Here is a 16,909-nt window from a genome sequence, read left to right on the forward strand (position 1 = left end):
ATCATTGTTCGTATTGTAACTTTTTTTGACGGATTTACGCGCTGTTTCACTTTCATGTGCTATCTTGTTATTTGTTAGTTCTATTAAAAAAAATCAATAATAATTTTCAACACATTGCACGATTGAATCTGCCTCAAGTTTTTTATGCATTATCCGTTTGTAAATGATTTGTTGTTTGTGAAAATATGATACATGTTTATTGTTTTTACAGATAATCTAATTGCACTGTTTAGTTATTATTAAAATCATAATCATCACTGCACTGTATCAATGCCACACATTCGAACAATACAATACAGTTTGTTTTGGTGGACTGTCATTTAACGCGATCATCCAATGTTCTGTAGTATTTCATAGTTTACCATAGAAGAATATAGTATCGTTGGTAATACGTTGTTTTGACATTGTTATGGTATTCCTATACACAAATATACAGTACTATACATATCAACAAAGCTAGTTTTCAAAAGGCATATATAGATAAGATACTGTGTCAATGAACATCAGATAGTTTTGAATATTTCAACACAGTTAAAACTAGAGCGGAAAAACATAAATACTACATAAGTTTTCGTTTTCGTACAGTAGACAAATAAAACGAGACTATTTTATGGCTCCTTGATTTTGTAATTTAGAAGATGTTCTACAATGTCCTTTCTCATTTCTGCAACACCCTCCTCTGCTTCTTTTATCTCCAATGGCATTTGAAAAAAATATTCTCTAATTATGTATAGCACTATCACACCACAATCGTTGGAACCAGGCTTCTCCTGCGGATATAACAAACCACGCTTTAATTGTGATCAAGTATACAAGAATTGCATAAGAAAAAAATACATATGCCTTGTAATTGTAGTGGCAATATCTGTGTATTAAGGTATTGGAAATTTTGCAATTGCCAGAAAACCATAGAATATCATAGATTTCCATAGTATACCACAAAGCTACATATACTATGCAATGAGTCAAAAATACATAATCCTTAGCAATATTATCAATTAAACATGGAATTATATATCATATAATTGCAACTGTTTGATATGTCTATAACATAGTTCTGAAAAAAAAAAAAAAAAAAAAAAAACCAAAAAAAACTTCACAACGAAACAGATGTACCAACATATTCATTGAAATCATGCCATAGACTATTATACTACATATTCAACTGACAGAATACCATAGAAACTATGAGACAATACACAGTACACATTCGTAGAAAGCCATAGAAACACATCTTCAAATACAAATAGAAGTCAAAATACGATTCATTAGCAACAAAATTACGAATAATGTTATTGTTACATCAAAATGGAGTACAACGGAAGGGAATAACTATTTCTCATAACTTCAATTGCAGTTCTACAACTTTTATTATTATAGAACACTGCAGAAAGACACATCTTTTCATAGAATAGTATAGTAATGAAATTGTAATTTTGCAGATGATCATAGACATATGCAGACTTTTGTACACCAACTATCTGCAATCACACAAATCTAAACCTACACGTACTATATAACGACACCCAGGAGTCACGAAACATATTAGAATACATATTGCGATTACCCAACAACGGATTGGAACCTTTTGTCCAAAAAAAATATTTCCCAGCATAGTTTGAATCAGTCGACTCCATGGTTTTTTCGGGGGAATTCATAGACACCCACAGAATTATTAAACATCACACAAACAGAATATACATGCTTTGAATCGTACCAGGGCCTAGGGCAGTTATGTCTTGCTGCCGCTTCATACGCACTCCCATGTTCATTCAATATTGTAAAAACCCAAAAATAACAAAATCAAAACAAAATCAACAAAAATTAAAACTTACTCGATCTGTTTCTTGACGTAGACATCGGTAGATCCTAATTGCGCCTACAATTTTGGAATCTCTGATTTCGCTCGGCGACGATTTGTAGGCCAGAACGGAAGGGAAAAAAACACTAATCTATGGAAGATGGGCGAAGTGGTGGGATAGTGGGTTGGTTTTGATACGGTTAATTTGGATTTTGGAAAATATAATCTCAAAATTATTAATGGCGGAATTGGTGGGATTTAGTTTTTTTTTCCAAAATTAAAAATAGACGGCGTTAATGTGACCTAAGGGTACTATAGTGACTATTTAACAAAAGGATGTCTGACTAATGTTTTTATAGGCTTGGATGTATCATCTAATAAGTTTTCCCACTAGGGATGCATATCTTAAAGCCCCTTATTAAAAAGAAAAGGAAGAGAGTGGGTGTAAAAGGAAATGACTCATTTACCCCAGCTATATTCACGTGTATGGCACGTGACATGGATTCCGGTCAATTTTGGCCAAAAATGGACATTTTGGACATTGGTACTAAGAATAATAGAGTTCAGGGATGCTCGTGCAACTTTTTTCCGTTCAGGGGTAAAGCGTGAAAACGTCCAAAGTTTAGGGGATTTTTTACAGTTAACCCTAAAATATATAGGTTAGTAGTAAGTTGTAGTAGGTTTGAAAATTGAAAAAAAATATGAATAGTGTATTTTCAATAAAAATTTGGTAAGAAAAAATGAGATTTTCTGGATAAAATTATCAAACAAACTGGAATTTGAGTTATGAAAACAGAAACAAACGTCCCCTACACTTGTGCATTTACCCGAATTTGGAAACCAGACTCATCTTAGAAAAAGTTATTTCCATTAAAATTTGTTGATTCTTCACAGTAGCTTATGCATAATTTTTTCCCCAAAAAATTCAGGAAACGGTGTGTGAAGCCGAGGATGAAGCTCAGCCGCCTCGCGAAAGAAGTTGGGGGCTATTAGGGCGGCGGAGCTGAAAAATGTATCTGTGATAAGAGCATCGCCACCGGGAAGGTCGGAGGGGCGGTAGCCTGAAGAGGCCGCGGCGGCGGAGGAGAAAAAGGACATTTCTGCTGTAGGTACTGATTTTACTCTAGAATATGTGTTAATTAATTTTAGTTTGTTGATTTTGGTGGTGATTTAGTCTGGATTATCTGTATTATGTGTTAATTGATATGTATATTATTTGTTAATTGAGGTAGTTGTGGACGAGGAATTTTCATCAGCATTAATTAAATATGTCAACTCTGGATTAAAATAATCTGGATTTTCATCACCATTAAATAATCTGGATTATGACTGTAACTATGCTTTCACACTTGAGAAATTTCTATACAATTATGCACAAACTGATCACTCCACAGGAGATGTTTCAGTTGATTGTGGCTCGAGTGCCACCTCAGCAGCACAAGACGGCAGAGAATGGCGTGGAGATTCACATCCAAAAATTATATTCCTCGCTAAAAATAACGGGCTCATGAACCGCCTCGACTGTAGTCCGTAAGTTGATCTCTGCCGATGATGATGATCCCGTTCCCTACAAAACGGGTCGACTCTCTCTTTCCCGATTCTCCTATGCATTTCAAGTGAATCCAGGTCAGAAAATTATCCGCCTTCACTTTAACCCCGCACTATATAAAGGCTTCGAAGGATTCAAGGATTTATTCGATGTTGAAGCCGGTCCTTTCACCCTGCTAAGGTACTTCACTGCTTCTCTTACTGCTAACTCTCTTGGTGTGACTTCTTTTGTTAAGGAGTTCTGTGTAAATATACAGAAATCTTGCATACTGAAAGAATATTATGGTTGTGGAGATAACTGAAGAAAATATCTCCACTTAAAATGGGGATTACATGGTGATGATGAAAGGGCACAAAGAAGAGGGTAAGGGAGATCTCATGATTTGCCGCCAATCGGATGATGATTTTACTTGAGGTATGTATTATTTGTTAATTGATTTTCGTTTCTTTATTGGATTATGCGAGATTTGGGATCCAATTACGTTAGAATGACGAACAGTTTTGGGCCAAACATTGATTTTTTTCCCTTTATCATCATACGTAACTACCTTCTCAATCCTTAGAAGTTTAATTTTTAAGTTGAAGAAATACACTAATTATTGTGCATAATTAGCAAAAATATTAATTGGGTAAGTCAGTAAATCACCAGTTTAAACTGATTAGCATAGCCTTATTTTCGTTTTAAGACCTGTTTAACTGTAGCTAATCGTTGTTCATTATTATTAGGGGTCTTTAGCAATAAACCCCTTGGATGAATAATAAATGGTGATATGCCCAATCCTTAAATCTTTCTTTGTGATAACCCCTATAAATATTAATTCTAATACTACCCTTCTAACATTATACAATCTCCTACCCAATAATTGCACGTTTCTTGCTTCCTTAAATAATGCCAAAATAATAGCAATTTTTTTCCCAATTCCTTAAATTCAGCCAACTAATTAAAGAAGAAAATAAAAAAAAAATCAGCACAATATCACATCTCCATAAAATCAGCCAACGAATTAAAAAAAATAAAAATATGCTTGATCACGTACAAATCAAAACCCACTACTTAAAAGCTTTGCAGAGTACAGTTTTTATTTTTTATTATTTTTTTAATTTTTTTTAATATTTTTTTAATATTTTCTTAAAAAAAATTTAAAAAAAAAATGATTTTTTTCCTAGACAAGTTTACTACGTTGAATATGACTATAGTTGAATATGACTGTATGTGACTATATCAATTGTAGTCATATTCTTTCTTTATTTTGTCGGTTTTCGCATTTTCAACTTTAAATATGATTATATAGTGTAGTACAGTCATGTTTACCAAATTATATAAAAAAAAAACAAAGATCGAAAAAAATCCAATCAACATCCACAAAAAAAAATCACAATTTTGAATCTTGTTATTACAAGTCAACTTGTAGCCACACATATACATCGAAAAAAACACATGTATCAATTCTTCAACTAAAAACAACCATCAGCATCATTGTAAATTAGAAAAAAAAACCTACGGATCTTACATATGACTATGTACGACTACATATGACTACATGGTTGATTCTCTCCAATTAGTCTGTTTTTCGACAATTAATTCGAGAAAAAAAAATATCAATTAACCATGACTGTAGTCATATTAAGTATGTATTTATTCAATAACAGTGAGTCCAATGTGACTCCAGTATGACTACAATGTGACTACAATGTGACTACAATGTGACTATACTCCTAATTGCGCTATGGGTTCCTCAAATCTCGTCGACGTTGTTTTATTTGCATCAATCCGGTATAGGTTAGTGGTGAGGAGGCGGAGGCAAGAGTGTTTGGGGCTGGGAGGAGGAAAGGCGTAACCCTAGATGGCGGCTGTGGCCGGTGGCTTGCATCTAGAACAAATAAAATGCAATTAAGAAGAAGAATGAATTACATTTGGTAATATTGTCGGGCTCTCTTGAGTACTTCACCTGAGAAACATAAACAAAGTATGAATCTTAAATCATGAGAATATATATATATAAACAAACCAAAGGCATCAAACAAGAAATTAAAACGACGAACAACTTGCAGTTATCATTTGAAGAATTTTATCAAAGGTTCTCAAATTACATGCCACTGTTGTAACTGAATCAAAGACTAACAGTTCTTCCAACAATCTTCAAAGATTCAAGAGAACACATACAATTACAGAAGAATTTTAAATTACAGAGGTGAATTGTGTTATATATATATATATATATATATATATATATATATATATATGGAGGAAGGAGCGTGAAAAAAAAAATTGTGAGAGAATGAGAGGAGAGAGAGATAACGAAAAAAAGAAATATGGAGATTTAAAGAGAGAAATTAATGTAATCCTACAATCACGTGAGAGGTTATGGAAAATAAATATTGCAATTATTTTAAAAAGGGGGCAACTATTTTGAATACTAATTTTTGCTTAGTTGAATACTACCTAGTTGAAAACCACAATTGAGTACATATTTTTAAGTTTTTTCTTACTTTAATACCAAAATAAAAATAAAAGTACAAAAATACCCTTTCATACAAAATACTAATTACATCAATTTTTCTTTGAAATTACCTATTTGAAAACCAAATAAAAAAAAAGAAAAAAAAAAATCAAACACAAAAAACTCCCTCCGTCCACGCCGCCCGACGCCGCCGCCGCCGCTCCAACCATCGCCGCCGCCGGACGCCGACGCCAAACACCGCCGAACGCCGCCCACGCCGCCCAACGTCGCCCGAAGCCGCCGCCGTCGTCGTCTTCGAATAGTAAGTTATAGTTGTTCGATTTTTTTTTTCTTTAATATTTATTTAAGATTTGAATGTTTGATATGGGTAATTAGGATTTGGTTGTTTTAGGTTAGAATGATCGTTAATTAGTAATGGGTGCATCTGATTTCAGTCGATTTGAGCATTGATTTGAGATTCGTGGGTCGGTTCTTGGTTCACCATTTTCGACCTGTACATGTCGATTTTCGATGAATTTTCGACAGGTTGATGTCGAAAATTCATCCAAAATCGACATGTAGATGTCGAAAATGGTGAAAGGGTTGAGTTTGGATTTTGTAATTTTCGACAGTTAACTGTCGAAAATGGGTTGCATTTTCGACAGCAACCTGTCGAAAATTCAACCAATTTTCGACAGTTAACTGTCGAAAATTCAAACAAATTTCGACAGGTTGCTGTCGAATTTGAACTGTGATAATTTTTTTTTTTTTTTTTTTTTTTTTTTTTTTTTCCTATTTTTATTTGCTTGTGTTTATATTATGTATATTAATTTTTATTTGTATGTTATTTTGCAGTGGAAGAACCACGTCAACCTCGTATACCTCCGACTGTCTCGAACCGTAAAAAGAGGAAGGAATTATCCGATAAAGGCAAGGGCATACCAGTCACGACCAAGAAAAAGACCACGACCAAGAAGAAGTCTGGAGAGGGTTCTTCGTCAACGAATCCGGTGCCGGCTCTACATTCGACTGTACAAGTTGGTGATTCGAGCAATGAACCGGTCCTAGGTCCCGAGATACCGGAATTGTACACAAAATTTGATAAGCACATTGCTTATCATATTGTGAACGGAGGGCCAGATCGTTCGGAGCGCGGCTCAGAATTTCGAATACGAAATCACACAACAACTTTGAAAGGTTGGGAGCCGGCGCCGTTTATTAAAGAGGTAGTACAAAGATGTGGTTTAATGTCAGTTGTACAGGCATCGTACAACACTGTGGACGGCCATCTACTTAGAGCCTTCGTAGAGAGATGGCAGCCAGCTACCAACACATTTCACTTACCTGTTGGAGAGATGACCATCACACTTGACGATGTGAGTACGTTGGTCGGTTTGCCAGTTGTTGGGCGTACCGTATCTTGCGAGCGTTTGGTCCGTGATTCCAAAACCATTCCCAGTACTTTGATGTTCGGCTTATCACATTTGTTGAGGGGGGTTTCACTAATTAAGATTGAATTTTGGGTTTGTGCAAAAGTCTTAAAAGTCAAATGGGTTTTACTCATAATATTTTCCATTTGAGGGGGTTATTGCATATTTCCCCTTATTATAATATCCCCATTTCTATAATATTCATAAGAGTAATGGTTGTGGAAATAATTTAAAGGTACCTTCTTCGTTAATCTTTCTTGTAGTAAGAGGAATGATGAAAAGTGACATTTTCAATATTCAAATAATATGAACATTTGTTTTCATTAATTATTGTGTAACTAGTTGCTTTCCCGTGCGAGAAATAGCTCATGAACTATTAACAATTCTCGGAGACCTCGGAACAGGGTCAAACTTTGGAGGGAAAATCAATATGTCTTCTATGTTCAAGCTTTCTAAAAACCTGGTCTAGTTCCCATATTTTTAGAGGACCATCTTAATCAAAACCTCTGACCCTCGAGTATAAAATGAAACCTTGAAAAAGACAGAAATATTGTCAACCAAAGACCAAGCAATAGTGGACAATGACTGTACTATGACTAAGATATAAATGCCTAGAAGCCTGCACATATTTCTTTACCTATTATTACTGGGATAGCTCAAAGCATTGCAATAGAAAACTCACCCACATATCATTCTTCTGGTTTATAGCCGAGCATAGCTCAAAGCATGAATCTCTGTCCATTTTCAGTTGTATTGCTATTTGTCTGCTTATTCAACACATCCACAGCTTCTACTAACAACCCAGCTCACTTCACAGGTGATGTTTCGGTTAGTTGTGGCTCAAGTGTCACCTCTGCAGCACGAGATGGTAAAGAATGGCGTGGAGATGCGCATCGTATAACAAATCACGATAATAGTCTTGCCAGTCCAAATCCCGTGCCTTCTTCACATGAGTCATCGTATCGGACTAGACAAAATCTGCACAAAGTTCTTGATCACAGAAATATGATTGCGACTTTAGCAATAACATTACTTGTCGCTGTAAACATCATTCTGTATATATCTCGACAAATCTGGGAATCTGGTGGTGTAGAGGAGAAGGAAAACATGCCATCAGCCAGGGCTGTACGACTTTGTCGCCGGTTTTCACTAGCTGAGATACAATTAGCAACTGGAAATTTCAGTGATGCGCATCTCATCGGAAGGGGTGGATTTGGTAATGTATACAAAGGCCTCATTGATAACGGGGGTGAGACTGTAGCCATAAAGCGACAAAAACTAGAATCCAGACAAGGTGCGCACGAGTTTCTGACAGAGATTGAAACACTAACCGAGCTAAGACACGTCAATCTAGTCACTCTGGTTGGCTACTGCAATGAGCATGGGGAAATGATTCTTGTCTATGAGTACATGGCCTGCGGAACGCTAGCTGACCACCTTTTCAAACATGTAAAGAACAACAATGACTGCCCTTCTCTTAACTGGAAACAACGCCTTGCTGTATGCATTGGAGCTGGTCGTGGGCTAGACTATCTTCACACTGGCCACTCACTCATACATCGTGATGTAAAGGCTTCAAATATTCTTTTGGATGATAATTTTATAGCTAAGGTTTCTGATTTTGGTCTGGCTAAACATTTAAGCAGAACTAAGTTACAGAGCTATGTCAGCACAAAGGTTAAGGGTACATTTGGGTATTTAGACCCAAACTATTTTACCACCGGTAAACTGACTAGGAAAAGTGACACGTACGCCTTTGGGGTGGTGTTGTTGGAAGTATTGAGTGGGAGACCAGCACTGGATCTAAGGGTTGCCGAGGATAAACAGATCCTAACCAAGTGGGCTCGAGATAATATTATTAATGGAAAAGCCGACCAGATTGTAGCTTCGAATCTGTTGGGTGAAATCTCAGAAGATTGCCTCAAGGTTTTTGTTGGGGTAGCTGAAAGGTGCTTGCATGATGAACCAAAGAAACGGCCAACAATGGCTCAAGTTGTGCTTCAACTTGAGTTTGCACGCGAACGAAATGAAACCTCAAATTTACTACCAAAAAGGATAGCAAGTGATGCGGCTGGTATCCATCCATCCGACGAGGAAAATAACTCTTCAATTAGCACTGGGAAACTCTCAATGGAATCCATGGATGCCCAGAATCTTACTTCGGAAGAACGAACTAACAGCAATGTTGTTAACGATAAGGCTCAATCTGGAAGAAAAGATGGCAGAAAAGATGCAACACATAAAACATCGCGATATTGGCCATTCTATCCATTAAAAAGAGTTAAATCATCAGGTGGAATTTTTTTTTATCCGTTACGATTTTTTTATTTATTATCTGTTACAAGCCTATAATTTAAAATACTTTATTTAGGCAAATCTACAGGCTATCGTGCCACAGAGGCAACGAAAAAGGATAAAAAGACTATCAATATGCTGTCAACTGCTGCCCCTGCTATTGCCATTCCAGTAGATGAATTAAGAACCATCACTGATAATTTTGGTTTAAACTGTTTAATCGGCGAGGGCTCCTACGGAATGGTATACCGTGGAATCATGAAAACGGGACAAGTTGCAGCAGTTAAAAAGCTGGACTCTATCGACCAGCCAGACCAAGAATTTCTTGCTCAAGTTTGGCCGTAAAACTATGTCCATTTAAAATAGCTGGCATATGTTATAACTTGTAACAAAAAACGTTGTCCTACGTATGGTTTTTGCAGGTTTTGATGATGTCCAGCCTAAGGCACGAGAACATGGTTGAGTTACTCGGTTATCATGTAGCGGGTGATTTGCAAGTCTTGGCTTACGAGTTTGCTCCGCATATGTCCTTACAGGACATTCTTCACGGTGATCGATTTCACTGTATTTTGCTGAAATTTATGACGAGTCCTTTCATAATAATCGCCATTGTATATATATACACTCATTGTTATTTCACATGCAATTGATTAATTTAATTGCCAACACAGGACGGAAAGATGTCAAAGGCTTCCGAGCAGCTCCGTTTCTGTCGTGGGCCCAAAGAGTTAAAATTGCAGTTGGGGCTGCTAAAGGATTAAAATACATTCACGAGAAAGGACAAATTCACGATGGCATCAAGTCGAGCAACGTTTTAATTTTCGGTGATTATGATATTGCCAAGATTGCTGATTTTGGCCTGTCAAATCTTGCACCCCGAGTGGAAGTTGGCTTTCCTTACGCTGTTTATCCAAGGATCTCTGGTGGTTATCGCCCCCCTGAGTATGCCCCTTTCCGACTCTTTCTCGGAAACCAACAGAACAGTTGGTTTTACGAGTTCGTACTTATCAATTTGCCTGAATTTTTATTACTTTTTATTTTATTTCCGGTGGTAGATATGGAATCAAAGACCAGCTAAGCTGGAGGTGCGACGTTTACAGCTTCGGCGTGATTCTCGTCGAACTCTTGACAGGCTGTAAACCAGCTTATACAAAGCCAGAAGAGAAAAATCTTGTGAGATGGGTATGGAAATTTCCAAGTGATTATTTTTTTCTGGTTAAATTTATGCATGAAAATATACTTAAAGAATATAGTTTTTTTAATTAATCTCGGCTATGGTATTATATAATAACCAGGTTACGGAACGCCTCGGCAAAGGCAATATAAAGCAGTTTGTGGATTCTACACTGAATGGAAACTACCCACCAGATGCAGTTGCAGAGGTAAATCAGCTGTTGTTTTGCAATATATTTAAACCGATATTTTTTTGCTCGTTCGTTCCATTTACCTATTGGAGTATTTACCTATTTGAGTTAACGCTACAGTTAAAGAGTTAGTTATATTAACTAGTGCAGTTAGTTATGCAAGTTAGTTACGATACACAAGTCTTCTTCTTCCTCTTGTTTTCCGTAACTGAATCAAGATTCAGTTTATAACCCGAGAAGTTTTTCAATTCTTGATCGTTCAGTTTTGAAGTTTTTTAATCAATTCTCGATCGCGCGCTACTTGTTTTTTTTTGTTTTTTTCCGATTGTTATCAAAGTAAATGGTTTGTGACTGTAACTATATTTTGCGCTTTTAAAACAGATGGCTGCAGTTGCCGACTCGTGTTTGCAATATGATGCTGATCTCCGTCCGCATATGAGCACCGTAGTTAAACGTCTCCAGCCTCTGTTGAACGACTAATCTCCGAACACAGCTCAACACCAAACCTTGTTCATTCATTCTCTCCTCCTAAAAAATAAATGCTTTGGGAATTAATATATAAGAAAAATGATTGAAATAATCTTGTGAGGTTTGGTTTTTTCCTCAGATATTGTGCCTTTGGCCAAACTTTAAATTATAGGTAAATTACACTTCCATCTCACCTCATAAACTTCCTCGAAGTTTACAAAATTGCATAAACTTCCCTTCAAATTTGATTAAGAGGGTGTTTGGCTAAGCTTATTTTAAACAGCTGATAAGCTCTTACGTCTGATAAGATGTTTTAAGAGTTGATAAGCTGTTACATCTTATTTTTATGATTCATTTTTAGAGTGTTTGGATAATGGGCTTATTTCCAATTTTTACTCATTAAAAGATCTTAAATAAAAAGGTGGGGTAGAGGTACTTGTTTAAAAAGATCTTATTTACTCTCCAACAGCTTATTTTAAAAAAATTAAGATATTTTTCTAAAAATTTACCAAACACTTTTGAAGAGCTTATAAGCTCTAAAACATCTTATAAGCTCCTTTTAACATCTTACAAGCTTAGCCAAACACCCTCTAAATTACAAATTCAAGCGATATTTAATAAAACATATTTTTACTTTCACTAAAATATTTTTTAATCATCCCTAAAAAGAATAAATTAATTTTTTTGATAAATTACTTTACTATCCCTCTAAATTAAGTCTCGTTACGTTTAGAACTCGTTTGGATTTTATATCTGATAAGATGTTTTAAGAGCTGATAAGTTGTTATGTCTTATTTAAAAAAAAAATTATTGTATAACGAGCTTTTAAACTATTTCTACTAATTATAAGATCTTAAATAAATTAAAATAAAATAAAAAATTATTGGATAACGAGTTTATAAGCTATTTCTACTCATTATAAGTTCTTAACTAAAATATTGGAATAAAAATACTTTTAAAAAAAATTGTGAAAGCTCTCCAGCTTATTTTTTATTTTTTAAGAAATTACCAAATACCTTAAAGAACTTATAAGCTCTTAAATTTCTTATAAGTTATTTTTAACAGCTTATAAGCACTCTCCTAAGTCCTAATCAACTTCAAGTATGAAACGTTAATAGAAATGAGCGAGTATTTAATTCCTAAGGCCTCGTTTGGTTCGTTTGATTAACCAATATTGATAATATAAACCTTCAAGTACCGACGTTTGGTTCACTTGATCCGCGCCCGGGATTGATCCACAGCCCGGGTCAGTATCCCTGATTTTCGGGATATCCTGTCCGGCCAAGGGAGCTGGTTTTATATAATCCCATTTTTCACCCAACCCAATTAACATTGTTGAAAGACATCTTTGTCCTCCACAAGAATGCAATATTACCATACAGTCAGGTATATAAACCATATTTTGCCCAATTCATTTGGAAGAACCCTAATCGCTCCTCCATCGTTTCTCACTCTCTGTTCATGCGCCCGACTATTGCAAATTAGCAATATAAGTTCACCGTGTAATGTTGTTCAACTTCTTGTAAAGATTTTCATGTGTTTGTCCTTACAATTTTGCTTATATTGTTTGGTCGTTTGCAGACAGTGACCAACGTTGAAGAAATCTGTGCTCTCGGATCGTGGCCTACTTTCATCCCCTCGTGGTCTTAATTGGGTTGTTTTGCTTGTCAACCGAAGGTGAGTTATTTCATGTCTGTGTATGGGTATCTAATTATGCATTTGTTATGCAAAAAAATTGATGGGTATTTGGCATATGGTTCAGTATTTTGTTAAACGCAACTAGAAATGTTTCCGTCGTCGAACAGGTTGCTATGTTTTTGCATATCTTATCCCATCACGAGAAGAATGTTATAGTTCAAACCACTTACAAAAGGTCAGGGTGGACAATTAGCAAATATTTTTCTAATGTTCTAAATGCCGTACTTAAATTACACAATGTTATGCTTGTTCATCATGTTCCAGTCGATGGTCATTGTGAAAATCCCCGTTGGAATTACTTTTAGGTACAATTGCGTAACATACCTTTGTTTTTTTTCTTCCCACATTTATTTAATTACTCAATATTCTGTTGACATCGTAGCTGGGCTGAAATTCATGTTTTCGTTTTATTCATCACGATCAATAGGATTGTTTAGGTGCATTAGACGGTATCTACATTCAAGTTCGTGTTCCATTAACCGAGAAACCAAGATATAGAAATAGAAAGTGACGTATCGGTGAACGTACTTGCTGTTTGTGATGTAAACATGAATTTTGTATATTTGTTGACTGGTTGGGAAGGGTCCGCCGCCGATAGTAGAATCCTAAGAGATGCCGTGACCCGACCAAATGGCCTACGTGTTCATACTGGTACACATTTTACAACGAATAAAATTCTACGAGCCTTGATATGATCCTAACGAAAAAAAATCAGATAAAATAACTCTATCCATCTACCTTTTACAAGTAAATACTATTTGGTCGATAATGGCTACACTAATGGCGATGGTTTTCTAGCTCCTTATCGACATACTAGATACCATCTTCAAGAATTCGGTGTCGGTAGAAACACGGTCCAGAATTATAAAAAATACTTCAATTTGAAACATGCTAAGGCACGTAATTCAATTGAGAGAGCTTTTGGGATATTGAAGTCGAGGTGGGGTATTCTTAGGAGTCCGTCGTATTATCCAATTAAGACCCAAAATCGGATAATCATGGCATGTTGTCTTTTACATAATTTTATTCGGACAACTAACGATTTTGACCCTGAAGAAAACGAAGTTCCCGAAGAAATTATTAATTCTGATTCCGATAGTGAGGAGGACAACGAAGAAAATTACATTGAAAATGTTGAACCTTCTCAACAATGGACTACATGGCGTGACACTCTAGCGACGGATATGTGGAATGCTAGAGTAAATTAGATAAATGTCAGAATTCATCTTGCAATATAGGGTTATATGTTATTATTCCTCCCAGTACTTCAAATTTTATTGTGTATTTTTATTACCTTGAGCACAAATTAAATGGTTTTATATTCATCATGTGTGTGTCAATGATTATTAGGTAATTAAACTATGTATTTGAGTACGTATTATGATGTAATAACACCATTAACTTATTTAGTAATATTTTTGGGTAAACTCCGTGTATTGTATAGGCCTGAAAATGTCAACCTCACTTTCACAAAAAACAAGAGGAAAAGCAACGACTCGTTCAAACATAACGAGGCGAAGCTGGTCTGTTGCCGAGGAGCAAACACTAGTCGCTTCATTGAAAGACATAGTATCACAAGGCTGGAAGTGTGACAATGGGTTCAAGACCGGGTATTTGGGCGTTTTGGAAAAAAATGATGCACCAAAAAGATCCAGGTACTAATCTGAAAGCCGATCCACATATTTTATCGAAGATACACGCGTGGAAAAAACAGTATGGGTCGTTGTCAACTATGCTAACTCGATCGGGTTTTGGTTGGAATGATACGGCAAATAAGATCGATGTCATTGACGATCAAGTGTGGGATGAATACGTGAAGGTAAAAACGTAGTTTATTAATGGTAATTCAGGTCACTACATTTTTTGATAACCTCGTATTAGCAATTAACATCTTCTTACTGCTCTATGAATTATAGTACGATGCAAATGCTCGAACCATGCGGTACAAGTCATGGCCACTTTTTAAGGATTGGATGATAATATTTGGAAAGGACCGAGCTATTGGGGAGAATGCTGAGGCACTACTTGACGCTGTGAACGATTTAGAAAAACATTCCAAGGGTGTGAGCGATGCCTCTGCTAGCGCCGATTACACCCCATCTGGTAACAGAGCTAGAAATGATGACTATTCTGAGTACACATCTTCAATGAATGGTGATGGAACATTAAGCTCACATTTAAAGAAGTCAAAGAAAAGGACACAGAAACGGGCAAGGCTTACTGAAGACATTGACACTCGTATTGTGGAAATGATGGCCGACATGACGAAGTCATTCTCCGACACTAAGACCTGCCTAGGAGAATTAGCCCAACGAATAGGGTTCGAACATGACGCGTTTAATAATCGTAAGAAAGTTTTAGATGCCCTATCACCTCTGTTATTAACTGTCGAGGACAAGATTAATGTTGCAAAAGTCGTGTGTAATAGCCCGATGGAGTTGGACATTTTTTTTGGACTTGCTGAAAACGAGAGAGCCGTGATGGTTCAGATGATTCTCGAAGGACGGTACTAGACGTAGTTGCTTAAAAAACGCGTTTTTTAACGGAAAAATAATGATTAATTACCTTTTTGCGGCATTATGTATTTCTACTACGAACTTATATCTTGGACCTATTTGTTAGTGTTGTTTGTTTTGAACATTTGCAGTGGTATGTATTAAAAAATTTCCTTTCAGCTTTTATGGTGTTAAAGTTTATATAACCCTTCAAGCCTTACACACTGTCAATGTGTTGAGCATGAATACCTACACACTATCTCATGCATAACATATGAAATGATAGTCATTATTCAATTTTTGAAAATTACACATGCTTGGTGCAACAATCAAATAAATTTTAAATATATAACACGAATGGGGCATATGTATTGGTTAATAATATGATGAAAAGACAACATTAAAACGTAAATTAATAACAAACATCGAAATACACAACATTATAATATCCAAAGCAAATATGAACACATCAACATCCAAATACAAAACACATGAAATATAAAGTACAACATTAGTTTGCCGCAATATCCAAAATTGCACCTCACAAAATCAATGGATGCCCACATGCTAGTTGCCGCAAATTAAACAAATACAAATTATATTAGGCTCCTGGACCCTTACCCTTACTTCGAACCGGAGGGCAGTTTGAACCCGTTGAACTTATACCAAAACTACCGGATGAATTTTTATATTTCGGCATCATAATTTGTTTGGGTTTAAGTGGGCTCGGGGCATTGTTGCGATGACGCAACCTGGAATTTGCAGTGCTACACTCCGTATTCAAAGAGCCCTCAGAGTCGGACATGTTTGTTATATAGTCCCAAACATTCACATTAACAGTGCTACAATCTGACGAGATGTTAACCACGTCGGTTTGAGGCAGTGAGACTCCCTCGATCTTAGCAGGTTGCTTCGGGGGTTTCTTACATGGATTCTCTTCATCATCGTCTTCCGATGACACAATGATAATTTCAGGGCTACAAGGAATATGAGATGTGGTGGGTGGTGCAAAGATGGTTTGCATTTCGTCCCATCTATTTTCCCCATAAGTACCATACAAATACGAGATAGGGTGGGCCTATACAATCCGGATGACATGTTAATAAAATTGTCTCAACGTATTGCGTAATATGTACTAAGAATATTCGGCATACCTTAAGAATGTCTGACCATATCAAATCTGAGGCGTGTACAGTGTTGGTAGTTTCATTGTATGTCACACCAGGTAGCATTAACATCCAACGAAAGGTGTTGTACCGTTTTTCAAGTTCCACCATCTTTATTGAACAATATTTCATGGAGAAACACGTACCATATTTTTTGTTGATCACCATCTGAGCCATCCTGATTGAATCTTTGTTTGTTTTGC

General features: G+C 36.1%; 3 protein-coding genes across 11 annotated transcripts in view; all 3 read left to right on the forward strand.

The window, feature by feature from the left end:
* LOC105974950 (uncharacterized) overlaps positions 1–11,463 on the forward strand; it is a 48,418-nt gene extending 36,955 nt beyond the window's left edge. Inside the window, exons 1-10 of one of the 9 annotated variants that reach the window (XM_088823389.1) lie at positions 2,600–2,910; positions 3,196–3,530; positions 3,607–3,764; positions 8,038–9,513; positions 9,604–9,848; positions 9,938–10,064; positions 10,187–10,457; positions 10,571–10,697; positions 10,811–10,897; positions 11,261–11,463. In XM_088823389.1, coding sequence (XP_088679515.1) covers positions 8,226–9,513; positions 9,604–9,848; positions 9,938–10,064; positions 10,187–10,457; positions 10,571–10,697; positions 10,811–10,897; positions 11,261–11,359 — 2,244 coding nt within the window. In that variant the 5' untranslated portion in view covers positions 2,600–2,910; positions 3,196–3,530; positions 3,607–3,764; positions 8,038–8,225 and the 3' untranslated portion in view covers positions 11,360–11,463. Of the gene's footprint in view, positions 1–2,599; positions 2,911–3,195; positions 3,531–3,606; positions 3,765–8,037; positions 9,514–9,591; positions 9,849–9,937; positions 10,065–10,186; positions 10,458–10,570; positions 10,698–10,810; positions 10,898–11,260 lie in introns of those variants that run through there. The other 8 variants (XM_088823381.1, XM_088823386.1, XM_088823382.1 and 5 more) reach the window with 8 other exon arrangements.
* Positions 1–16,909, forward strand: part of LOC148767804 (putative receptor-like protein kinase At5g39000) — a 57,999-nt gene that overhangs the window by 35,439 nt on the left and 5,651 nt on the right. The gene's annotated exons all lie outside the window — the stretch shown is intronic.
* LOC148767806 (uncharacterized) lies at positions 5,956–7,547 on the forward strand. The gene is made up of 2 exons (XM_088823390.1): positions 5,956–6,112; positions 6,646–7,547. Coding segments are annotated over exons 1-2 (726 nt in total). The 5' UTR covers positions 5,956–6,111; the 3' UTR covers positions 7,371–7,547.

This window comes from Erythranthe guttata, chromosome 9 (genome assembly GCF_056151865.1).
Source record: "Erythranthe guttata isolate IM_541 chromosome 9, IM_541, whole genome shotgun sequence".
In the NCBI taxonomy this organism is placed as follows: Eukaryota; Viridiplantae; Streptophyta; class Magnoliopsida; order Lamiales; family Phrymaceae; genus Erythranthe; species Erythranthe guttata.